At 53.1% G+C, this 25,213-nt stretch overlaps 1 protein-coding gene across 4 annotated transcripts in view; it reads left to right on the forward strand.

Annotated features, from left to right (window-relative positions):
* Positions 1 to 14,269: 14,269 nt before the first annotated feature.
* LOC137466619 (uncharacterized) overlaps positions 14,270 to 25,213 on the forward strand; it is a 35,938-nt gene continuing 24,994 nt past the window's right edge. For 3 of the 4 annotated variants that reach the window (XM_068178295.1, XM_068178294.1, XM_068178296.1), the window contains exon 1: positions 14,270 to 14,629. In XM_068178295.1, the coding sequence (XP_068034396.1) occupies positions 14,299 to 14,629 (331 nt within the window). In that variant the 5' untranslated portion in view covers positions 14,270 to 14,298. Of the gene's footprint in view, positions 14,630 to 17,723; positions 17,857 to 25,213 lie in introns of those variants that run through there. The other variant, XM_068178298.1, reaches the window with a different exon arrangement.

Below are 25,213 nucleotides of genomic sequence, written 5' to 3' on the forward strand. Positions count from 1 at the left end.
CCCAGGCTTTTTAAAATACTCTGGCTCTGATTCGCCTGTTTTTAACACTGGCCAGTCACAGTGTGAAGACCATGGTGCATGCTGGAGCAACTTCTCCATGTCCCCTTTCTGATAGAACAATTACGGATTATTAATTCGGGCCAAGAGCAGCCCCGGGGGCACAGGGCGGAGGCAAGGCAAGGTGGGGAGGAGAAAGAGCGGGGACGAGATTTCCCTCGAAAGGCAGACGCGCTCTGGGGCCCGCTCCTGGCCAGGGAGCCTGCCCAGAGCCGTCCCCTGCTCGCCGGGGCCTTGAGGGGCAGCTGTCCAGCTGGGCCAAGCTGTGCCAGCAGCTCCAGCCGTGCTGGGGAGCCTTGCCAGCTCTGGGCCCTGCTGTGCAGGAGGGTCCCAGTGTGCCACTGGCAGCCGGGAGCCTCAGCCGCTCCTCTCTCCACAGGAGCGCCTCTGCTGCTTCACAAGACCGGCCAAAGACTTCAGTCAGGGAGAACTGGACCTGTCATGCATCTCTGTGCCCGTGTCCATTGTCCCTTCCACAGCTGCATTGCCCACTTATTGCCGGGGACATGCTGCCACCCCCCAGAACAGGACCCTCTGTCCCCGAGGATGCTGCCTCTGTTGTCTTTCCAGGACTGAAGGGGCAGCCCTCCTGCCAGGGAAGGGCTTGAGCAACATCTTTGTGCTTCAGCCCTGGTCCCTGGGTGGTACCACCAGCACTGGCAGAGCTGCTTGTCTGGTCACAGCCAGTGATGGGCAGGCAGCAGCCGGGCATCAGGCTCCCGAGACCAGCAGCTACTATGTTTATTTTTCATTTTTCAAGTTTTAGGAATATTTTTCATAGAAAATTCTCCAAATATTTCGTCCCTTTTCCCACACAGTTCCATATTTTTCAAAGTAGTTTTAGAATTTAGAAAAACTTAGAACATTTTTACATTTCTAGAATCAAAAATAAAATTGCATTTAATTGGTAATCTATACTCTACTACATGGCATGCAGGTGATGAGGGGACCCCTGTAAGGCTGGCAGACGACCGGGCTCCGTCATGGGGCCCACGAGGTGGCGGGGGGTGTTGTGGGTGCAGGGTTTTGCAGTAAGACATGTGGGGCTTTGCGTCCTTTGTAAGCAGGGCACGTGGCAGGGGCTCCTCATGAGGTTCTTAGGGGATTTGGGATCTCTGCTGTGTCATACAGGTGACGGGAGACCTCTGTAAGGCTGGCCGGGGCTTGAGTTCCTCGTGATTAACCTGGCGGGTTAGTGCTTGCCGTCAAGGCCTGGAGAGGAGCTGAGTCCTTCCGAAGGTGGGCAGGAGGCTGGGTTCTTTTGTGAGGCACTCAAGGCTGGCTTGGGGTTTCTGCATTGGTGTGCACGGATCCCTCATGAAGCAAGCAGTGCTCTTTTGGGGACTCTCCTGAGGGGTGCAGGAATCCCACATGAGGCCCACTGGGATATTTTGGGGTCTCTTCTAAGGAGTGCACGGATTCATCGTGAGGCACACAGGGCTCTTTTGGGGTCTCTTCTGAGGGGCGCAGGAATCCCTCTTGAAGCACAAAGGAGTATTGACAGTCTCTGCTCTGCTGTGCAGGGATCCCTCAGGAGGTGTGCACCGGGGTTAAACTAGAGGGGGTTTTTCAGTTTTCTCAGCACAGCCAAGGGACGCTCCCGGTCGAGGTGCTGCAAAGTCGGCAGGAAGCTTCCTGCAAAGCCTTGGGCCCGGCCTGCGGGACCGGCGGGCGACCAGAGCCCATCCTTGGGGGCCGGGCGGGGTTTCCGGTATCCACCGCACCCTTGTCGGGCCAGCTCCGGCCCCGGCGGCGAATGGCTGCGGCCCCGGGCTCCGATGGGGCTGCCGAGCAACGCCGGGGGCGCGACAAGGGCCTCGCTGCGCCCTGGCCCTGTGCTGCAGCCAAACACCTTTACAGCCACGGCGGTTCTCTGGGGCACAGGAGGCTACAAGTCAGGCCGTGCCTTCTCGCACTGACGAAGGAGCTCCTTGCATTGCCCAGTTCCCTAAAGCACGCGGGGAGCCCAGCAGAGCATGAAAACGGTTCTGGACTGCGCTCCCGTCTACACTGGGATCGAGATATGGATTGACTGAAAGTGCTGGCTGTTATAAATAAACTTGCTTTAGTAGGTGGGGTTGATGATGGTTAATTGTTTCAAATGAGTCATAAGGAATTGCCAACTAATGCAATGGATTGTTAATGTAGTGAACAGTTCCACAAAGTTAAATATGTACTGTGAGTTAAGTGGATGTGCATGGTTGCCAACCAGGGGGAGGAGACGAGGTGCATCGAAGAGTGATATCACCAGTTCAGCCTGCGATTGGAGGGATTGACCAGCCAATAGTGCCTCGAAATTCCAGAATGATTGGCCAGGAATGCACCACCTTATGGACCAACCAGCGAGCAGAAAGAGGGCCAATCAGCAAAGGGATCAGGAACGCACCAATCGTCAGCGTCCAGAGACTTTAACAGCCCCAGGTGCTGGCCACCCGGGGTCTGTCTGCGGACTTTGTACCCAAAGAAGCACCCTGTGCCCTGTGCACAGACACTTGTTACTTTTTGAGACTCTGACTTGCCGCCGAGGTCCTGGGCTTATCCTGGGGCCTCGTCCTCAGTTGCCTTTGTTTTTAATAAACAGGCCCAGGCTTTTTAAAATACTCTGGCTCTGATTCGCCTGTTTTTAACACTGGCCAGTCACAGTGTGAAGACCATGGTGCATGCTGGAGCAACTTCTCCATGTCCCCTTTCTGATAGAACAATTACGGATTATTAATTCGGGCCAAGAGCAGCCCCGGGGGCACAGGGCGGAGGCAAGGCAAGGTGGGGAGGAGAAAGAGCGGGTTCGAGATCGCCCTCGAAAGGCAGACGCGCTCTGGGGCCCGCTCCTGGCCAGGGAGCCTGCCCAGAGCCGTCCCCTGCTCGCCGGGGCCTTGAGGGGCAGCTGTCCAGCTGGGCCAAGCTGTGCCAGCAGCTCCAGCCGTGCTGGGGAGCCTTGCCAGCTCTGGGCCCTGCTGTGCAGGAGGGTCCCAGTGTGCCACTGGCAGCCGGGAGCCTCAGCCGCTCCTCTCTCCACAGGAGCGCCTCTGCTGCTTCACAAGACCGGCCAAAGACTTCAGTCAGGGAGAACTGGACCTGTCATGCATCTCTGTGCCCGTGTCCATTGTCCCTTCCACAGCTGCATTGCCCACTTATTGCCGGGGACATGCTGCCACCCCCCAGAACAGGACCCTCTGTCCCCGAGGATGCTGCCTCTGTTGTCTTTCCAGGACTGAAGGTGCAGCCCTCCTGCCAGGGAAGGGCTTGAGCAACATCTTTGTGCTTCAGCCCTGGTCCCTGGGTGGTACCACCAGCACTGGCAGAGCTGCTTGTCTGGTCACAGCCAGTGATGGGCAGGCAGCAGCCGGGCATCAGGCTCCCGAGACCAGCAGCTACTATGTTTATTTTTCATTTTTCAAGTTTTAGGAATATTTTTCATAGAAAATTCTCCAAATATTTCGTCCCTTTTCCCACACAGTTCCATATTTTTCAAAGTAGTTTTAGAATTTAGAAAAACTTAGAACATTTTTACATTTCTAGAATCAAAAATAAAATTGCATTTAATTGGTAATCTATACTCTACTACATGGCATGCAGGTGATGAGGGGACCCCTGTAAGGCTGGCAGACGACCGGGCTCCGTCATGGGGCCCACGAGGTGGCGGGGGGTGTTGTGGGTGCAGGGTTTTGCAGTAAGACATGTGGGGCTTTGCGTCCTTTGTAAGCAGGGCACGTGGCAGGGGCTCCTCATGAGGTTCTTAGGGGATTTGGGATCTCTGCTGTGTCATACAGGTGACGGGAGACCTCTGTAAGGCTGGCCGGGGCTTGAGTTCCTCGTGATTAACCTGGCGGGTTAGTGCTTGCCGTCAAGGCCTGGAGAGGAGCTGAGTCCTTCCGAAGGTGGGCAGGAGGCTGGGTTCTTTTGTGAGGCACTCAAGGCTGGCTTGGGGTTTCTGCATTGGTGTGCACGGATCCCTCATGAAGCAAGCAGTGCTCTTTTGGGGACTCTCCTGAGGGGTGCAGGAATCCCACATGAGGCCCACTGGGATATTTTGGGGTCTCTTCTAAGGAGTGCACGGATTCATCGTGAGGCACACAGGGCTCTTTTGGGGTCTCTTCTGAGGGGCGCAGGAATCCCTCTTGAAGCACAAAGGAGTATTGACAGTCTCTGCTCTGCTGTGCAGGGATCCCTCAGGAGGTGTGCACCGGGGTTAAACTAGAGGGGGTTTTTCAGTTTTCTCAGCACAGCCAAGGGACGCTCCCGGTCGAGGTGCTGCAAAGTCGGCAGGAAGCTTCCTGCAAAGCCTTGGGCCCGGCCTGCGGGACCGGCGGGCGACCAGAGCCCATCCTTGGGGGCCGGGCGGGGTTTCCGGTATCCACCGCACCCTTGTCGGGCCAGCTCCGGCCCCGGCGGCGAATGGCTGCGGCCCCGGGCTCCGATGGGGCTGCCGAGCAACGCCGGGGGCGCGACAAGGGCCTCGCTGCGCCCTGGCCCTGTGCTGCAGCCAAACACCTTTACAGCCACGGCGGTTCTCTGGGGCACAGGAGGCTACAAGTCAGGCCGTGCCTTCTCGCACTGACGAAGGAGCTCCTTGCATTGCCCAGTTCCCTAAAGCACGCGGGGAGCCCAGCAGAGCATGAAAACGGTTCTGGACTGCGCTCCCGTCTACACTGGGATCGAGATATGGATTGACTGAAAGTGCTGGCTGTTATAAATAAACTTGCTTTAGTAGGTGGGGTTGATGATGGTTAATTGTTTCAAATGAGTCATAAGGAATTGCCAACTAATGCAATGGATTGTTAATGTAGTGAACAGTTCCACAAAGTTAAATATGTACTGTGAGTTAAGTGGATGTGCATGGTTGCCAACCAGGGGGAGGAGACGAGGTGCATCGAAGAGTGATATCACCAGTTCAGCCTGCGATTGGAGGGATTGACCAGCCAATAGTGCCTCGAAATTCCAGAATGATTGGCCAGGAATGCACCACCTTATGGACCAACCAGCGAGCAGAAAGAGGGCCAATCAGCAAAGGGATCAGGAACGCACCAATCGTCAGCGTCCAGAGACTTTAACAGCCCCAGGTGCTGGCCACCCGGGGTCTTTCTGCGGACTTTGTACCCAAAGAAGCACCCTGTGCCCTGTGCACAGACACTTGTTACTTTTTGAGACTCTGACTTGCCGCCGAGGTCCTGGGCTTATCCTGGGGCCTCGTCCTCAGTTGCCTTTGTTTATAATAAACAGGCCCAGGCTTTTTAAAATACTCTGGCTCTGATTCGCCTGTTTTTAACACTGGCCAGTCACAGTGTGAAGACCATGGTGCATGCTGGAGCAACTTCTCCATGTCCCCTTCCTGATAGAACAATTACGGATTATTAATTCGGGCCAAGAGCAGCCCCGGGGGCACAGGGCGGAGGCAAGGCAAGGTGGGGAGGAGAAAGAGCGGGTTGGAGATCGCCCTCGAAAGGCAGACGCGCTCTGGGGCCCGCTCCTGGCCAGGGAGCCTGCCCAGAGCCGTCCCCTGCTCGCCGGGGCCTTGAGGGGCAGCTGTCCAGCTGGGCCAAGCTGTGCCAGCAGCTCCAGCCGTGCTGGGGAGCCTTGCCAGCTCTGGGCCCTGCTGTGCAGGAGGGTCCCAGTGTGCCACTGGCAGCCGGGAGCCTCAGCCGCTCCTCTCTCCACAGGAGCGCCTCTGCTGCTTCACAAGACCGGCCAAAGACTTCAGTCAGGGAGAACTGGACCTGTCATGCATCTCTGTGCCCGTGTCCATTGTCCCTTCCACAGCTGCATTGCCCACTTATTGCCGGGGACATGCTGCCACCCCCCAGAACAGGACCCTCTGTCCCCGAGGATGCTGCCTCTGTTGTCTTTCCAGGACTGAAGGTGCAGCCCTCCTGCCAGGGAAGGGCTTGAGCAACATCTTTGTGCTTCAGCCCTGGTCCCTGGGTGGTACCACCAGCACTGGCAGAGCTGCTTGTCTGGTCACAGCCAGTGATGGGCAGGCAGCAGCCGGGCATCAGGCTCCCGAGACCAGCAGCTACTATGTTTATTTTTCATTTTTCAAGTTTTAGGAATATTTTTCATAGAAAATTCTCCAAATATTTCGTCCCTTTTCCCACACAGTTCCATATTTTTCAAAGTAGTTTTAGAATTTAGAAAAACTTAGAACATTTTTACATTTCTAGAATCAAAAATAAAATTGCATTTAATTGGTAATCTATACTCTACTACATGGCATGCAGGTGATGAGGGGACCCCTGTAAGGCTGGCAGACGACCGGGCTCCGTCATGGGGCCCACGAGGTGGCGGGGGGTGTTGTGGGTGCAGGGTTTTGCAGTAAGACATGTGGGGCTTTGCGTCCTTTGTAAGCAGGGCACGTGGCAGGGGCTCCTCATGAGGTTCTTAGGGGATTTGGGATCTCTGCTGTGTCATACAGGTGACGGGAGACCTCTGTAAGGCTGGCCGGGGCTTGAGTTCCTCGTGATTAACCTGGCGGGTTAGTGCTTGCCGTCAAGGCCTGGAGAGGAGCTGAGTCCTTCCGAAGGTGGGCAGGAGGCTGGGTTCTTTTGTGAGGCACTCAAGGCTGGCTTGGGGTTTCTGCATTGGTGTGCACGGATCCCTCATGAAGCAAGCAGTGCTCTTTTGGGGACTCTCCTGAGGGGTGCAGGAATCCCACATGAGGCCCACTGGGATATTTTGGGGTCTCTTCTAAGGAGTGCACGGATTCATCGTGAGGCACACAGGGCTCTTTTGGGGTCTCTTCTGAGGGGCGCAGGAATCCCTCTTGAAGCACAAAGGAGTATTGACAGTCTCTGCTCTGCTGTGCAGGGATCCCTCAGGAGGTGTGCACCGGGGTTAAACTAGAGGGGGTTTTTCAGTTTTCTCAGCACAGCCAAGGGACGCTCCCGGTCGAGGTGCTGCAAAGTCGGCAGGAAGCTTCCTGCAAAGCCTTGGGCCCGGCCTGCGGGACCGGCGGGCGACCAGAGCCCATCCTTGGGGGCCGGGCGGGGTTTCCGGTATCCACCGCACCCTTGTCGGGCCAGCTCCGGCCCCGGCGGCGAATGGCTGCGGCCCCGGGCTCCGATGGGGCTGCCGAGCAACGCCGGGGGCGCGACAAGGGCCTCGCTGCGCCCTGGCCCTGTGCTGCAGCCAAACACCTTTACAGCCACGGCGGTTCTCTGGGGCACAGGAGGCTACAAGTCAGGCCGTGCCTTCTCGCACTGACGAAGGAGCTCCTTGCATTGCCCAGTTCCCTAAAGCACGCGGGGAGCCCAGCAGAGCATGAAAACGGTTCTGGACTGCGCTCCCGTCTACACTGGGATCGAGATATGGATTGACTGAAAGTGCTGGCTGTTATAAATAAACTTGCTTTAGTAGGTGGGGTTGATGATGGTTAATTGTTTCAAATGAGTCATAAGGAATTGCCAACTAATGCAATGGATTGTTAATGTAGTGAACAGTTCCACAAAGTTAAATATGTACTGTGAGTTAAGTGGATGTGCATGGTTGCCAACCAGGGGGAGGAGACGAGGTGCATCGAAGAGTGATATCACCAGTTCAGCCTGCGATTGGAGGGATTGACCAGCCAATAGTGCCTCGAAATTCCAGAATGATTGGCCAGGAATGCACCACCTTATGGACCAACCAGCGAGCAGAAAGAGGGCCAATCAGCAAAGGGATCAGGAACGCACCAATCGTCAGCGTCCAGAGACTTTAACAGCCCCAGGTGCTGGCCACCCGGGGTCTTTCTGCGGACTTTGTACCCAAAGAAGCACCCTGTGCCCTGTGCACAGACACTTGTTACTTTTTGAGACTCTGACTTGCCGCCGAGGTCCTGGGCTTATCCTGGGGCCTCGTCCTCAGTTGCCTTTGTTTATAATAAACAGGCCCAGGCTTTTTAAAATACTCTGGCTCTGATTCGCCTGTTTTTAACACTGGCCAGTCACAGTGTGAAGACCATGGTGCATGCTGGAGCAACTTCTCCATGTCCCCTTCCTGATAGAACAATTACGGATTATTAATTCGGGCCAAGAGCAGCCCCGGGGGCACAGGGCGGAGGCAAGGCAAGGTGGGGAGGAGAAAGAGCGGGTTGGAGATCGCCCTCGAAAGGCAGACGCGCTCTGGGGCCCGCTCCTGGCCAGGGAGCCTGCCCAGAGCCGTCCCCTGCTCGCCGGGGCCTTGAGGGGCAGCTGTCCAGCTGGGCCAAGCTGTGCCAGCAGCTCCAGCCGTGCTGGGGAGCCTTGCCAGCTCTGGGCCCTGCTGTGCAGGAGGGTCCCAGTGTGCCACTGGCAGCCGGGAGCCTCAGCCGCTCCTCTCTCCACAGGAGCGCCTCTGCTGCTTCACAAGACCGGCCAAAGACTTCAGTCAGGGAGAACTGGACCTGTCATGCATCTCTGTGCCCGTGTCCATTGTCCCTTCCACAGCTGCATGGGCCACTTATTGCCGGGGACATGCTGCCACCCCCCAGAACAGGACCCTCTGTCCCCGAGGATGCTGCCTCTGTTGTCTTTCCAGGACTGAAGGTGCAGCCCTCCTGCCAGGGAAGGGCTTGAGCAACATCTTTGTGCTTCAGCCCTGGTCCCTGGGTGGTACCACCAGCACTGGCAGAGCTGCTTGTCTGGTCACAGCCAGTGATGGGCAGGCAGCAGCCGGGCATCAGGCTCCCGAGACCAGCAGCTACTATGTTTATTTTTCATTTTTCAAGTTTTAGGAATATTTTTCATAGAAAATTCTCCAAATATTTCGTCCCTTTTCCCACACAGTTCCATATTTTTCAAAGTAGTTTTAGAATTTAGAAAAACTTAGAACATTTTTACATTTCTAGAATCAAAAATAAAATTGCATTTAATTGGTAATCTATACTCTACTACATGGCATGCAGGTGATGAGGGGACCCCTGTAAGGCTGGCAGACGACCGGGCTCCGTCATGGGGCCCACGAGGTGGCGGGGGGTGTTGTGGGTGCAGGGTTTTGCAGTAAGACATGTGGGGCTTTGCGTCCTTTGTAAGCAGGGCACGTGGCAGGGGCTCCTCATGAGGTTCTTAGGGGATTTGGGATCTCTGCTGTGTCATACAGGTGACGGGAGACCTCTGTAAGGCTGGCCGGGGCTTGAGTTCCTCGTGATTAACCTGGCGGGTTAGTGCTTGCCGTCAAGGCCTGGAGAGGAGCTGAGTCCTTCCGAAGGTGGGCAGGAGGCTGGGTTCTTTTGTGAGGCACTCAAGGCTGGCTTGGGGTTTCTGCATTGGTGTGCACGGATCCCTCATGAAGCAAGCAGTGCTCTTTTGGGGACTCTCCTGAGGGGTGCAGGAATCCCACATGAGGCCCACTGGGATATTTTGGGGTCTCTTCTAAGGAGTGCACGGATTCATCGTGAGGCACACAGGGCTCTTTTGGGGTCTCTTCTGAGGGGCGCAGGAATCCCTCTTGAAGCACAAAGGAGTATTGACAGTCTCTGCTCTGCTGTGCAGGGATCCCTCAGGAGGTGTGCACCGGGGTTAAACTAGAGGGGGTTTTTCAGTTTTCTCAGCACAGCCAAGGGACGCTCCCGGTCGAGGTGCTGCAAAGTCGGCAGGAAGCTTCCTGCAAAGCCTTGGGCCCGGCCTGCGGGACCGGCGGGCGACCAGAGCCCATCCTTGGGGGCCGGGCGGGGTTTCCGGTATCCACCGCACCCTTGTCGGGCCAGCTCCGGCCCCGGCGGCGAATGGCTGCGGCCCCGGGCTCCGATGGGGCTGCCGAGCAACGCCGGGGGCGCGACAAGGGCCTCGCTGCGCCCTGGCCCTGTGCTGCAGCCAAACACCTTTACAGCCACGGCGGTTCTCTGGGGCACAGGAGGCTACAAGTCAGGCCGTGCCTTCTCGCACTGACGAAGGAGCTCCTTGCATTGCCCAGTTCCCTAAAGCACGCGGGGAGCCCAGCAGAGCATGAAAACGGTTCTGGACTGCGCTCCCGTCTACACTGGGATCGAGATATGGATTGACTGAAAGTGCTGGCTGTTATAAATAAACTTGCTTTAGTAGGTGGGGTTGATGATGGTTAATTGTTTCAAATGAGTCATAAGGAATTGCCAACTAATGCAATGGATTGTTAATGTAGTGAACAGTTCCACAAAGTTAAATATGTACTGTGAGTTAAGTGGATGTGCATGGTTGCCAACCAGGGGGAGGAGACGAGGTGCATCGAAGAGTGATATCACCAGTTCAGCCTGCGATTGGAGGGATTGACCAGCCAATAGTGCCTCGAAATTCCAGAATGATTGGCCAGGAATGCCACCACCTTATGGACCAACCAGCGAGCAGAAAGAGGGCCAATCAGCAAAGGGATCAGGAACGCACCAATCGTCAGCGTCCAGAGACTTTAACAGCCCCAGGTGCTGGCCACCCGGGGTCTTTCTGCGGACTTTGTACCCAAAGAAGCACCCTGTGCCCTGTGCACAGACACTTGTTACTTTTTGAGACTCTGACTTGCCGCCGAGGTCCTGGGCTTATCCTGGGGCCTCGTCCTCAGTTGCCTTTGTTTATAATAAACAGGCCCAGGCTTTTTAAAATACTCTGGCTCTGATTCGCCTGTTTTTAACACTGGCCAGTCACAGTGTGAAGACCATGGTGCATGCTGGAGCAACTTCTCCATGTCCCCTTTCTGATAGAACAATTACGGATTATTAATTCGGGCCAAGAGCAGCCCCGGGGGCACAGGGCGGAGGCAAGGCAAGGTGGGGAGGAGAAAGAGCGGGTTGGAGATCGCCCTCGAAAGGCAGACGCGCTCTGGGGCCCGCTCCTGGCCAGGGAGCCTGCCCAGAGCCGTCCCCTGCTCGCCGGGGCCTTGAGGGGCAGCTGTCCAGCTGGGCCAAGCTGTGCCAGCAGCTCCAGCCGTGCTGGGGAGCCTTGCCAGCTCTGGGCCCTGCTGTGCAGGAGGGTCCCAGTGTGCCACTGGCAGCCGGGAGCCTCACCCGCTCCTCTCTCCACAGGAGCGCCTCTGCTGCTTCACAAGACCGGCCAAAGACTTCAGTCAGGGAGAACTGGACCTGTCATGCATCTCTGTGCCCGTGTCCATTGTCCCTTCCACAGCTGCATGGGCCACTTATTGCCGGGGACATGCTGCCACCCCCCAGAACAGGACCCTCTGTCCCCGAGGATGCTGCCTCTGTTGTCTTTCCAGGACTGAAGGTGCAGCCCTCCTGCCAGGGAAGGGCTTGAGCAACATCTTTGTGCTTCAGCCCTGGTCCCTGGGTGGTACCACCAGCACTGGCAGAGCTGCTTGTCTGGTCACAGCCAGTGATGGGCAGGCAGCAGCCGGGCATCAGGCTCCCGAGACCAGCAGCTACTATGTTTATTTTTCATTTTTCAAGTTTTAGGAATATTTTTCATAGAAAATTCTCCAAATATTTCGTCCCTTTTCCCACACAGTTCCATATTTTTCAAAGTAGTTTTAGAATTTAGAAAAACTTAGAACATTTTTACATTTCTAGAATCAAAAATAAAATTGCATTTAATTGGTAATCTATACTCTACTACATGGCATGCAGGTGATGAGGGGACCCCTGTAAGGCTGGCAGACGACCGGGCTCCGTCATGGGGCCCACGAGGTGGCGGGGGGTGTTGTGGGTGCAGGGTTTTGCAGTAAGACATGTGGGGCTTTGCGTCCTTTGTAAGCAGGGCACGTGGCAGGGGCTCCTCATGAGGTTCTTAGGGGATTTGGGATCATACAGGTGACGGGAGACCTCTGTAAGGCTGGCCGGGGCTTGAGTTCCTCGTGATTAACCTGGCGGGTTAGTGCTTGCCGTCAAGGCCTGGAGAGGAGCTGAGTCCTTCCGAAGGTGGGCAGGAGGCTGGGTTCTTTTGTGAGGCACTCAAGGCTGGCTTGGGGTTTCTGCATTGGTGTGCACGGATCCCTCATGAAGCAAGCAGTGCTCTTTTGGGGACTCTCCTGAGGGGTGCAGGAATCCCACATGAGGCCCACTGGGATATTTTGGGGTCTCTTCTAAGGAGTGCACGGATTCATCGTGAGGCACACAGGGCTCTTTTGGGGTCTCTTCTGAGGGGCGCAGGAATCCCTCTTGAAGCACAAAGGAGTATTGACAGTCTCTGCTCTGCTGTGCAGGGATCCCTCAGGAGGTGTGCACCGGGGTTAAACTAGAGGGGGTTTTTCAGTTTTCTCAGCACAGCCAAGGGACGCTCCCGGTCGAGGTGCTGCAAAGTCGGCAGGAAGCTTCCTGCAAAGCCTTGGGCCCGGCCTGCGGGACCGGCGGGCGACCAGAGCCCATCCTTGGGGGCCGGGCGGGGTTTCCGGTATCCACCGCACCCTTGTCGGGCCAGCTCCGGCCCCGGCGGCGAATGGCTGCGGCCCCGGGCTCCGATGGGGCTGCCGAGCAACGCCGGGGGCGCGACAAGGGCCTCGCTGCGCCCTGGCCCTGTGCTGCAGCCAAACACCTTTACAGCCACGGCGGTTCTCTGGGGGCACAGGAGGCTACAAGTCAGGCCGTGCCTTCTCGCACTGACGAAGGAGCTCCTTGCATTGCCCAGTTCCCTAAAGCACGCGGGGAGCCCAGCAGAGCATGAAAACGGTTCTGGACTGCGCTCCCGTCTACACTGGGATCGAGATATGGATTGACTGAAAGTGCTGGCTGTTATAAATAAACTTGCTTTAGTAGGTGGGGTTGATGATGGTTAATTGTTTCAAATGAGTCATAAGGAATTGCCAACTAATGTAATGGATTGTTAATGTAGTGAACAGTTCCACAAAGTTAAATATGTACTGTGAGTTAAGTGTGCCAACCAGGGGGAGGAGACGAGGTGCATCGAAGAGTGATATCACCAGTTCCGCCTGCGATTGGAGGGATTGACCAGCCAATAGTGCCTCGAAATTCCAGAATGATTGGCCAGGAATGCACCACCTTATGGACCAACCAGCGAGCAGAAAGAGGGCCAATCAGCAAAGGGATCAGGAACGCACCAATCGTCAGCGTCCAGAGACTTTAACAGCCCCAGGTGCTGGCCACCCGGGGTCTTTCTGCGGACTTTGTACCCAAAGAAGCACCCTGTGCCCTGTGCACAGACACTTGTTACTTTTTGAGACTCTGACTTGCCGCCGAGGTCCTGGGCTTATCCTGGGGCCTCGTCCTCAGTTGCCTTTGTTTTTAATAAACAGGCCCAGGCTTTTTAAAATACTCTGGCTCTGATTCGCCTGTTTTTAACACTGGCCAGTCACAGTGTGAAGACCATGGTGCATGCTGGAGCAACTTCTCCATGTCCCCTTTCTGATAGAACAATTACGGATTATTAATTCGGGCCAAGAGCAGCCCCGGGGGCACAGGGCGGAGGCAAGGCAAGGTGGGGAGCAGAAAGAGCGGGTTCGAGATCGCCCTCGAAAGGCAGACGCGCTCTGGGGCCCGCTCCTGGCCAGGGAGCCTGCCCAGAGCCGTCCCCTGCTCGCCGGGGCCTTGAGGGGCAGCTGTCCAGCTGGGCCAAGCTGTGCCAGCAGCTCCAGCCGTGCTGGGGAGCCTTGCCAGCTCTGGGCCCTGCTGTGCGGAGGGTCCCAGTGTGCCACTGGCAGCTGGGGGCTTCAGCAACTCCTCTCTCCAAAGGTGCTCCCTGTGCATCTTCAGAAGAGGAGCTTAACAACTCAGGCAGCGAGAACTTCACCTGTGTTCCCAGCTCTTCACTCCTGTCCCTATCTGCCCTGCAGCGGCTGCACTAATGTCTTGAGCCCATCCCAAAACTCATCCCTCCACAATGAGACCCTCTGCCCCAGAGCCCCCTGGTCCTGTTGCCCAAAGACGACTGAAGGTGGGCAGCCCCTCTCTGCCAGGGCAGGGCTTGGACCAAATTTTATGTTCAAATAAAGAAATAGAGTTGTCATAGATATGTCCAGGTGGTACCACCAGCAAAGCCCAGCCAGCACCAGCCCTGGCTGAGCTCCATGCCCAGGAGCAGCTGTGGATGCCCACGGTGAGGGCAGGCAGGAGCCAGGCCGGGGCTGCTGTGAGCAGCGGCGGGGCCCCGAGGGGCTGGGGGAGCCCATGCTGAGCGTCCCTGGGCTGAGGGCACATTTCCTTCAGTGGGATCATCTGGGCCTGGACTTCCTCCAGTGGCATGCCCAGGAAAAGAGGGAAGCCATCAAGAACATTTCCAGGGACACAGCCTGGCCTGCAATGCCAGCAGGCAAAAGAAAGGTTTTTGCTGAGCCATGGCCCTTGGATCAAGCAAAAGATTTACAGTCAGGCCAGTCCATTTGGCATAGATGGGGGTGCACTCTGGGGGTACAGCCAAGGCCATGAGGTCACAGCAGGCTCTGGGGTCACAGCAGGCTGAGGTCACAGCAGGCTCTGAGGTCACAGAGGTGCCAGAGCCCCGTGGTTGCACAGCACCACAACGACCGAGCAGTCAGTCCTTGAGCACAACTGCTGTGGCAGCAGCGGCGCTGGCAGCAGTGGTGCTGACACTGGGACAGCTGTGTGAGGACAGCGGTGGCAGCAAGAGCTGCGGGACTGGCAGAGGGCAAGGCAGCATGGCCCTTGCTCTGCGCCTCTTCCTCCTGCTCCTCCTGGCCGTGGCCCTGCCTGCCAGGGCTGCCCAGGCTGCTCCGCTGCAAGCACGGGGAGCAGGTGAGCCGGCAGCCTGGTTCCCCTTTCCCGGGACAGCGCTCCCTGTTCCCCGGGAAGCGCTGGGGGATGCTTTTCCCCTGGGCTTTAGGGAGGGTTTCTTTTGTGGGAGGAAGAGAGACCCCGGGGACCCTGGGCAGCCCCATTTTCCTCTCCAGAAATGTTACACGGGGCAGGGAAAGAGGGTGGAGAGTGTCCAGGAGCCAGCCCAGAGATTCCCAAGCCCCTGTCCAGCTTTGGCCATGTCCATTCAAATCTGGATCCCATAGCCTTACCTGACCCCCTTGCAGTGCCCAGTTCCCTAATGCAGAAGGGGATCCCAGCACACCATGGAAATGGGTCTGGTCTCTGCTTCCCTCTAGATTTGGATCGCGAATTGAATCATTTGCAAGTGCTGGTGAATGGCACTTTAAAGGTCGTGGAGAATGCTGAAGGCAAGTTCTGAATTTCCCTTTTTACTGACAGAATAATCAGGGTCAAGGTGGCAAAGAGTTCACTCATCTGCCATTTTCATTAAGGTTAAGTCAAGGTTGAAGGATTCTGAAAACCTTGCTCTGCTCCCTTCTTGAGCCCTGAGTGACCCCACAGGATCGCTGTCAGTGGGAGGAAGGAGCATTTAGCTGTCCATCTTCCTCCTGAGTGCAATGCCAATGTGTGCTTCTGTGTGCTCTGTGCAGCCACAGAGAGGAGCAGACAGGGGAGGGGCTGGCCCAGGGCTGTGCCCCGGGGCTGAGCCTTGGTGGAGCCTGAGGATCTCCTACAGTGCCACGGGAGCTGTTCTGTCCTGCCTTTCTTTGCAGCTGAAGCTGTTGGAGAAGGTGGTCCAGCTTCCCCACCCATAGCCATTACTGAGCCTCTGGGAGATGGTGAGGGTAGGTCAAGGCCTTTCCCCCTGGGAGAGCCGCCAGCTCAGAGCCCAAAGCTCGGCCAGGGGGCCATGGCTGCAGGTGCCAGGACAGAACCATGCACGTGTGTGCCCTCGCCCGGAGCCATCCCCTCAGCGCTCCTGCGGATCCGTGCTGCCGGTGCAGATCTGCAGAGGTGACAGGAGCTTCTGTGGCTGTTGAGTTACAGGTGTGTCTGCAGGGAGGAACTTTCAGGCTACTTTGCCTGTTACTGCACGCAAGCCCAGCTCCCGTCGCAGGGGTGAGTAGTGTGTCCCTGCTGACCCCACAGGCTGAGCTCTGGTTTTGTGGGATCCATTCCTGGGAAATGGAACTACGTTCTGTTAAGGTCCTCTGAGAGGGAAGAACAAAGGCACAGGAAAGAAGAAATTTTGTGAGCCAAACAGTATCCTGAAGCAAGCAGTGATGGAGCTGCAAAAAGAGCATGGTGAGAGCATTTCCCCCAGCCTTCCCCTGGGACTCAGCAGCCGGGGGCTTTCCCTGCACATCTGGACACGCCGTGCCCGGCACGGCAGGAAGGGATCCATGGCAGCCTGGCTGCCCTGCTGCTGCTTTCACGGCCTGCAGGGCTGTTTGCCAGCCTGGCCTGGCTGCAGCTTCTCCCCAGCCTCTGCAGGAAGGCATTTGGCACCAGCTGACAGGGAGCCCAACCTGCAGCATGGGCCATGCACACCCTGCGCTCCCCTGCAATTTCCTGGTCCCAGGCACATCCTGTGGGGTGGCTGCTTGGAGAAGGAAGGGCTATAGCCAGCCCCAAGGGCTTGGGGCAATCAGGACTTTCCTGATCCTTATCCATGTCTTTGACAAGTATTGCCTCCTGAAGTTTCCACCTTCCCGATGTGTAATGATTCCATCTGATCCAGCTGTGCCCCTTCCTTTCTCAAGGGATGGACAGAGAGGCTTTATGGAAGGCAGCATTTCCTAAAGGAAGGGAGGCAATTCCAGGCATGGGCACAGTCACAGGAGGTAATTGCTGTGCCTCTGGGCCTGCTGAGTCTTGCTGAGGCTTGAGCTGCCCTCTCTGCTGCTTGGCAGTGCGGGCACAGCCCAGACAAGACCGGCACAGCCCAGAGGAATTGTTATGCTCGGGGCACTCGGGTACTGAGCAGTCCTGCTGCGGTCCCTCTGTGGGAGAGACGTCCCAAAACCGGGGTGCCCATGGTGGGGAAAGGGCAGGGCGAGAGCAAGGCTCCAGTGTGTCCTGAGAGGGCCTGGCTATGTGTCCTTGGTCTAGGAGAGGTTTTCCGCGGTCAGCTGGGTGAGCAGGAGGGAGGGACAAAGGTTGGGAGGGATAGTTGTGGCACTGCCTGCTGCAGTTTCCCCAAGCATTTAGTGAGGGTTTCCTGTGTGGGAGTGAGAGAGCCCCAGGGCCCTGGGCTGCTCCAGCTGCCCCTCCAGGGATGTTGTACAGGGCCTGCAAAGAGTATGGAGAGTGACCAGGAGCCACAGGCTCCCACAGCCTTATCTGACCCCCTTGCAGTGCCCAGTTCCCTAAGGCAGAAGGGGATCCCAGCATACCATGGAAATGGGTCTGATCTGTGCTCCCTTCTAGACTGGGATTACGAGTTGGGAATGCTGGTGAATGGTGATTGGGATTACGAGTTGGAAATGCTGGTGAATGGTGATTGGGATTACGAGTTGGAAATGCTGGTGAATGGTGGTTTGAAGACTTTACCAGAGGCTGGAGGCAAGTTCTCAATGTACCTTTCCTGACAGAATAATCAGTGTCAATGTGGCAAGAGCTCACTCATGTGGCATTTCCCTTAAGTTCCCCTGAAGGTTGATCAGTTCTGGAAATCCTCCCCTGCTCCATTCTGGAGCCCTGAGGGATCCCACAGGATCGCTGTCAGTGGGAGGAAGGAGCATTTAGCTCTCCATCTTCCACCCATGTGCAATGCCAATGTGACCTTCCGGGTGCTCTGTGCAGCCACGGAGAAGGGCAGAGAGGGAAGACCCCAAAGCTTGGCCAGGAGGGCATCGCTGCAGGTGCCAGGAGAGAACCATGCATGTGTGTGCCCTCATCCTGGGCAATCTCATCTGACTTTTGCTCAGGAATGGCAGTGGTTTGGAGGAGAGGGCACCCTGGCCCAGCCCTAAAAACCCAGATGTTTTATGAATTTTATTTCCATTTTTGATAAGCATGACACCCTGAAGATATCAGCAAACAAATGGGTGATTGTTACCACCTGATCCAGTTGTTCTTTTTTGTTTCCCTAGAGACAGACCAAAAGGCAGGACAGAAGGAGGTGTTTCCCCAAAGAAGCAGTGGCCCATTGGCAGCCCCTGCTACAGAAAGGGAGGCGATGCCAGGCACAGGCACAGGAGGTAATTGCTGTGCCGGGCTCAGCCGGGCTCAGCCCTCAGCGGGGCTGTGTGGCAGCAGCTCTTCCCCCAGGCCTTGCCCTTGCACGGCATGGCAGCAGCCAAAGCTGGAGGCGCCTCAGCTTCCAGGCCTCTGGAGCTCGTTCCCAACCCCGGGGAATCGGGACTCGGGCACCAACGCCCCTCCCGCTGCAGCTGCTCCCGCAGCTGGCCCTGAGCGCCCAGAGGCCCAAGGCACAGGAGCAGCCCCGAGCAGGAGCCCTGCTGCCAGCCCAGGGCCAGAGCCAGCCCTGGCTCCTGACTGGGCAGGGGCTGCACTGGCTCCTGACAGGGCCTGACTCTGTCCCCTGGGGCTGGGGGAGCTGTCACGGGGCAGCGAGGGCCAGGGCTGGCAGGGGCTGCTCAGGGATGGGTTTGGCCCGGGTCCCTCCAAGCAGCGACTGCCCAAGCAGCTGCGCTGGCCCCGGGCTCTCCTCCCGGCCGGCTGGGCTTTGCTGGGTGGCACAGCCTGTGCCGAGGGGCGGCAAGGTGCCTGCAGGCCCCAGCTCTGGGGGAAGCAGAGAACGTCCTGGCCGTATCCACCGTGCTGCCAGCTCAGCAGTGCAGCACAGCGCGGGCTCACGCTCCCCATTGCTCCCACAGATGCTGCCGGCCCCACAACACCTGTTCCAGATTCCCAGTAGGGCATTGGAATGGGTTTCTGTCCGGGAACACGCTGCTTGCTAGGGTTAATGGCAGGCATGCTACTTTTGGAGCTTGTCTTCATTTTATGCTGCGCCAGAATTTGGAAGTACTGGAAGAGAAAACGGTGAGTGTTTTGTTCATCATTCCCTCAAACAGCTTCTTTTGGAAGCCTGATGTAGACAGGGAATGTTCCCAGTGAGGCTGCAGTGGAGTTGTGGCCGGTCCGTGGTTGTCCAAAGAGCTCTGCTGAGGGTTCTGCTGCTGCCCAGTGCTTTCATTGGCCTCTTCATTGCTGGGCCTTGTCCTGGGGGGCCCGCTGGGGCTGCAGCCAGTGCTGGCTCCCACTGAGGCTGCCTGGCCAAGAGCAGCCCCAGGGGCACAGGGCAGAGGCAAGGCAAGGTGGGGAGTAGAAAGAGCGGGGACGAGATTGCCCTCGAAAGGCAGACGCGCTCTGGGGCCCGCTCCTGGCCAGGGAGCCTGCCCAGAGCCGTCCCCTGCTCGCCGGGGCCTTGAGGGGCAGCTGTCCAGCTGGGCCAAGCTGTGCCAGCAGCTCCAGCCGTGCTGGGGAGCCTTGCCAGCTCTGGGCCCTGCTGTGCAGGAGGGTCCCAGTGTGCCACTGGCAGCCGGGAGCCTCACCCGCTCCTCTCTCCACAGTTGCGCTGCGGCAGCTCCAGCACCCCGGCCGAGAAGGCGTGACTCTCCCGCTCCCCCAGGGAGCTCAGAGACCGGCGGCTTTGGCAGCTCTCATCTGTGGCCTCCGCAGCAGCAGCTGCCCAAGAAAGCAGAGCACCAGCACGCCGTGCCTCCCCCACCACCCCCAGCCCGGCCGTGAAGCGGAAGCCTCCCGAGATCCCCCCACCTCCTCCCCTCCCGAGCCCGCCGCCCTGGTCCGGCTAGGACTGGAACTGGGCCAGGCTCGGCAGGGCATGGGCCACCAACAGCTTTGGGCACCTGCTCTCCTTTACAAATGACACCCGTTACCTATGGACAACAGCCAGAGTCGGTTTGCATCCTGTCCTACCTTCAGCAGGAAGGGCTGAAGATTCTTCCCTGCCCTGTCTCATCCTTTACCACTTTGATTTTCATACAGCTGGTTGCTGGCTGCATCTGTGAAAGACTTTACTAGCACTGCATGTTTTACCCCACCTGTCAGGGAAAAAAAAAAAAAATTCTTTAGTTTAGACTTTGTTTTTAGTGTGGTTGGGCCACTCACATTTTGAGCGATTAATTTTCCATGGTACTTCTGACGGAGTAAGGGTTCAATTTAGTAGCTTAGAATTGAAATCAGGAATGATTTCTAAACTGTATCGGGGGTTGGTGGTGGCCAGAGCAGGCAGGTAGAAGGAACAGGCCTGGACCTGCAGGACAGCCAGGCCGTGGGAGTGAATGATAGCCCCGTTACAGTGATTGTCCTAACCAGATCAAGCATGGTCTTCAGCAAATCAAGCATAGTCTTCAGCAGGTCAAGCGAAACTGCACCTGTGTGGGAATGGGAACTAGAATGGAACAATATAAGTTTAATAATTAATGTGGGGTGGGGGAGAGTAGAAGGGGTTATAAGCTACCGATTCGGGTGTATCGTTGAAGCCCAGATCTGGGGTCTCGCCCCCGGGCTTCCGCGCGCTTCAACAAAACACCTTCATATACAATCAATTCTGATTGTGTGTGGATCCTGACGCTAACACTTCTTCCCTTTTCCTTACTACCCATCAAAAGTTCATCTGGACATTAAAATCACCAGAATTCCTGAGATTTACCTCAAAGCCCAGAGGGGAATCTAGCACAAAATATTCTCCCTGTGTACTGCACAACAAGAAATATCCAGAGCAAAGTACATTGGCAGCTGAGGCTTGTGGAACTCCCAGAATACTGAGCCTGCAGAGGAGGTGTCGCCGTAGAGCAGGACGGGAACGAAAATGACTCCAAATCAAAGGAAAAGAGAATGAACTCTGATTTATTTTAAATGCACCGCTGTATTTATAGAGAACATCGTGCGGACTAATTTCATTGGTCTTAGAGTGAAACCATCTCACATTGTTATAAACGCCAATCACTTGGTTTTTAAAATTTTAAAAGTTTAATAATAATAAAATAGTTATAAAAATAGTAATACAATTAGAGTAATGAAAATTTAGAGTTAGGACAATTACAAGACAATAAAAAGCAAAGAATTACAGATATCCGGATGCTCTCGGGCACTTAAGCCCGATAAGCATGCCTTGTGAACAAAGGAATAATCTTTAAAAGCAATAGCCTGTTGCATATTCATACATCTCACACATGATGCGTAAATTCCTTGCAAATTAAGAACTTTTCTGGTTTTTGTCATCTTCTTCCCCTTAATCCTGGTGGTTCCATACAGACGGAGAGAAGGTGGAAGAATGTTTGTCTTTTCCGATAAGGAGGCAGTAATTCTTTATGGGCCCCCATCATTGTCATCTCTGTGTGAAGAGTTTCTTCATTATCTCATCTCTTGCTTGAGCTAGTAAAAAAAAAAAAAACCACATACATAGGCTCTATTTTAACTACAAAACTACATATACCATACTATTAAAATGTTAATACAGCACTTCTAATCAATATAACATAATACATATAGTATTCAATTTAATATTTGCGAAAAGCCAATCACAAAATATGCATTTTTCACAATCCCGACTCTTATTCTTTATAAATCATTTGGCTTGAGCAATATTTCTTATCTAATTGCATTCTTTAGACTATGTTAGTAATCAAATAAATGAAGGGATTAAACGAGGAAGAAACATCAGAGCAGTTGTAAAACATCCAAGGAAGAATCTTAATTTCTTCCACTATCCATTCTTCAATACATTACCCCATCAGTTAGTTTTTAACATTGTTTTCCCACTTTTGGACCGGTATCTGGGTTATTTCTTTAATTCTAATGCCTGAGCGGCTTTGTTTGTTATCTTCTCTATGACTGCTTGGAGTCTTATAATACGATTCAGTATCTAATTTGGGTTTAATACAGAGGTAGATTGCTGTGCTGGTTTCACCTTTTTGTTTACTAATGGCCTTTTTGCAAAATCTTGGACTGTATTCCTGAAATCAAATGTAAAACAAATCCATCTCTCTCATTTTGGACATTCAATGCCCCATCTATTACCACTTTTTCTTAAGTTCCTTGTAATTCAATCTTTTTCCCCTTTTTTTTTTTTTTTTTTTTCTTTTTTTTTGCAGGTACTCAGTTTGGATGGGTTATAACAGTGGCTGTTGACATGGGCGTGTGTAACAAAAAGGAACTTTGGTTTCTTTCCATGTAATATTTGTTTTGTAGCATTTGTGACACAATCTTGCCAGTATCTCAGAAGGTAAAAGACAACAAATGAGAGACAGAAACAGGAATAACAGAGGTCTGGTATGGCTTATACCCCCACCTCCCCTGCCTATGGAGTTGCTTCCCGTAGCAGGTATGCGTGATCTTCTCGGTGGCGAGTACAGTGGTCAATCCAGGCTTGCCCTCTGTTTCCTTTGTTACTCTTTTTACTAAATATTTTTAGGCAAGTCCTTTTCAACACTCCTTAGCTGAGGTTTCTTACCATTCCTCAGGTATCTCTCAGTCAACAGCACTGATAATTCCCATCCACAAAACAAAGTTATTACCTCAGTTGCTTTGAGTTCTATCTGTATAGGGGATAGATTCAGTACTCAATACCTATTGCAATGAGAACATAGATTTTGTGAGCTTCAATACCAATTATTCTCATAATTTGAACATTTACTTATAACCCAGTTAGCGTGTCCAGCACTGGGATGAATCAAATAAAGTTTACAGTATAATACTAATGGTAATTTCCCTTCTTCCCTGTACAAGTCACAGGCTAAGGCCAGAATGTGAGAACTCTGATTAAAATAATCTTGATCTTCCTGTTTGAAGTGGCAATGTTCCTCTCCTAAGGAGGCGTCGGAGGCGTCTGAGGGCTTATTTAGGCAGTGCTTAAAACCAGTGATGTAAACTTTGCTTTATTTCTCAGTTAGGTGTTATTCTTTGTACCTTCCTTGGTTCATTTGGGTTTTCCCAAACCATTACCACCCAGTCCCAGTTGAAAGTCAATTTGATATCACCCGGTTTAGATGTGATAGTCCATTCTTCAAGGTTCTTCACAAGTTCTTTGATTTTGCTGTCGTGAATTCACCCTCTTTCTGTGGTTCAGATTGCTGCTTTAGTGGTACCTGGAAAGGACATCTTAGTAACACAGTGTTAAAAGAAAAACAATACTGCATTAACTTTTACCATTAGTTTTCTTCAAAACTTTCTGGGTTTAACTAAAAGCTTTTTCTACAGCCGCTTCTTCTTCTTGTGTCCAGCTGTTTTAATAGCTGCAGAGGCCAATTCTTCTTCTTGTGAGCTATAAGTAGTTAAATAGAAAGACCAGGCCAATTTTAACACCACATGTATCACATCTCTTGCTTTTTACTTTTTGGGCAACATTTAACCCATTCTTCAGAACAAAAAGCCTCCTCCTCTTAACAACAAAAAACCAGAAAGAGAAAAGAGTTCTTGCTTAAACAAATAAATCACTTTGTGAAAGTCAGCTATCTCTGCCTTGATCTTATCTCTAGTGGTAGTCCCTTTTATTTATTTATTTATTTATTTATTTTTTAACAGTCTTGCATTTAACTCTGTCCTTCGCCTGCCTCTCTCTTTTTTCTCTCCCTCTCTTTCTCTCTCTTCACATTTTAACATCCACATTCCAGCATCAGTCCACCTTCTAACATCAGTCCACATTCCAATGTCTCAGAGAGGTAAGTCTGCCAATCACCCCTCCCCCTTTTTCAACTTCTTTACAAATTAAATTACTTTTGTTATGTGCGTTCTGCAAGCATGCAATTCATGGCACTCTCCACCAAGGCTACTAGCCACTCACAGCTGACACAGTACTAAAACTAAAGACTTGTTTTTTCTAACACAATTTTTTTCCATTCACAAGCTCAAAAAGGTTGTAGGAACAAGGTAAACAACAACTTACTTCCAAAGTGACCCTACCTGCACCAAAAAATTTAAGACAATGCTAGTTAGTGCAATGCAATTTGCAACGAAGCCAAGGTATGATTTGGGAAGGGCATCTGAGGACACAGAGCATGAGTTTTACAAATCCATATTTTGAAGAGAGAATGGACAAAACATGAATACAGTGGGGGGAGACAGAAAGTAAGGAATTTGTCTCTGCAATACCTTCTCTTTGACTGCTAGGAAACGCTGTTCAAAGAGGCTCCTGTGGTAGAAACAATAATTGGATGGCAAGAGGCACTCTTGAATTTAAGCTTTAATGTCACAATAGGAAACAGCACCTGAGCACTGCAGTGGTGAAGCACCCTGCCTGCAAACTCACTAGAGGCAAGCTACTGCTGCCACGCTGCAGGGCTACCTGCAGCACAGAGGGAATCACGACCAAGCCCTCCTTGCAGGCCTGGGTAAACCACACAAGGAACCCACAACTTCTTCATAGCTGTCTAACTCATTCCAGAAATAAAACTACAGCAAGCAGAGATTCCCCCCCACCATCTTTTTTTTTTTTTTTTTTTTTTTTTAATGTGTGTGTGTCACACACCTACAGCGATGCTGAAAGTAACAAATTAACAGCTTACATTAGAAGATACTGAAACCTTTTCTTCATCCAGCTTTGTGTGTTCCCATTTATATATGTAGCCATCTCCAATTCTTAGGTCAAAAAAAAAGAGCCCTATTTTTCAGAAGTGCTATGCATGAACAACTCTAGCTGCTGTTCTAGGTGCACTACAAGTAGTCAGCACTTCCAGAAACACAAACAAAACAAAAACTAACTAATAAAGCAAAACACATTTGGGTACACGTAAAAGGACAGGCTGGAAAAAAAATGTTTCCCATTGACCTGCTAAGCAGCAGGTGTTACCTTTAGTTTAACTTTACACACTGAGAACCACTTGATTGAACAGCCTTGCATCGATTCAAAATAAATTAAAAGTATGTTTGGCTATGTCACAGCTGTAAACTAGTTTTTCAACCTTAGAGTATAGCAAGTTACAAATTTTAAGATGAAAAAATCACAATGCAAATTGGAAGAAATAATTGAAACTACTTGGACACAGTAAAGGGAAAAGAATTAGCTGAATTAACAGCTCAATGGAGACATTTGCTCAGTATGAAGCATCTTCCCCTATTTCCTTCTCTAGCCCAAACTTCCTTGTTAAATTTTTTTTTTCCTTGTTACTTTTACAGTATCTTTGCTCACATTATAATATTTTGGAATATTTAACAAACAGGTTCTTTTTTGCCCCTGTGTCTACTACAAATTCTAATTCTTTTTCTTGGGGACCCACTTTTAAAGTTATCACAGACTCTAGATGGTATTTGTCCTTTAAAAAAATAGAGCCTCTAACATCCCTATTCTTCTTCTCTGCTCATCTCTCAGAAGATTTTCAGATCTGTTGCTCTCTTAGGACAATCTTTCTTATAATGTCTTTTGCTCTTGCAGTAAAAGCAGACATTCCTGGAATGCTCCTCAGACTTGGTTTGTTTCTCACATCAGTCTCCGGATCCATTCTGGAACGTTGCCTTATATTTCTCCCAAGTCTGTCCAACCATTCAGTTGGATCCTCCCCTTTCCCTTGTTGCGCCTCAAAAGTCCTTTCAGCATTTTGCCCTCGAGATGATGCCCCTTTTGTTCTCTTGATT

This window comes from Anomalospiza imberbis, unplaced genomic scaffold (genome assembly GCF_031753505.1).
Source record: "Anomalospiza imberbis isolate Cuckoo-Finch-1a 21T00152 unplaced genomic scaffold, ASM3175350v1 scaffold_337, whole genome shotgun sequence".
NCBI classification, from domain to species: Eukaryota; Metazoa; Chordata; class Aves; order Passeriformes; family Viduidae; genus Anomalospiza; species Anomalospiza imberbis.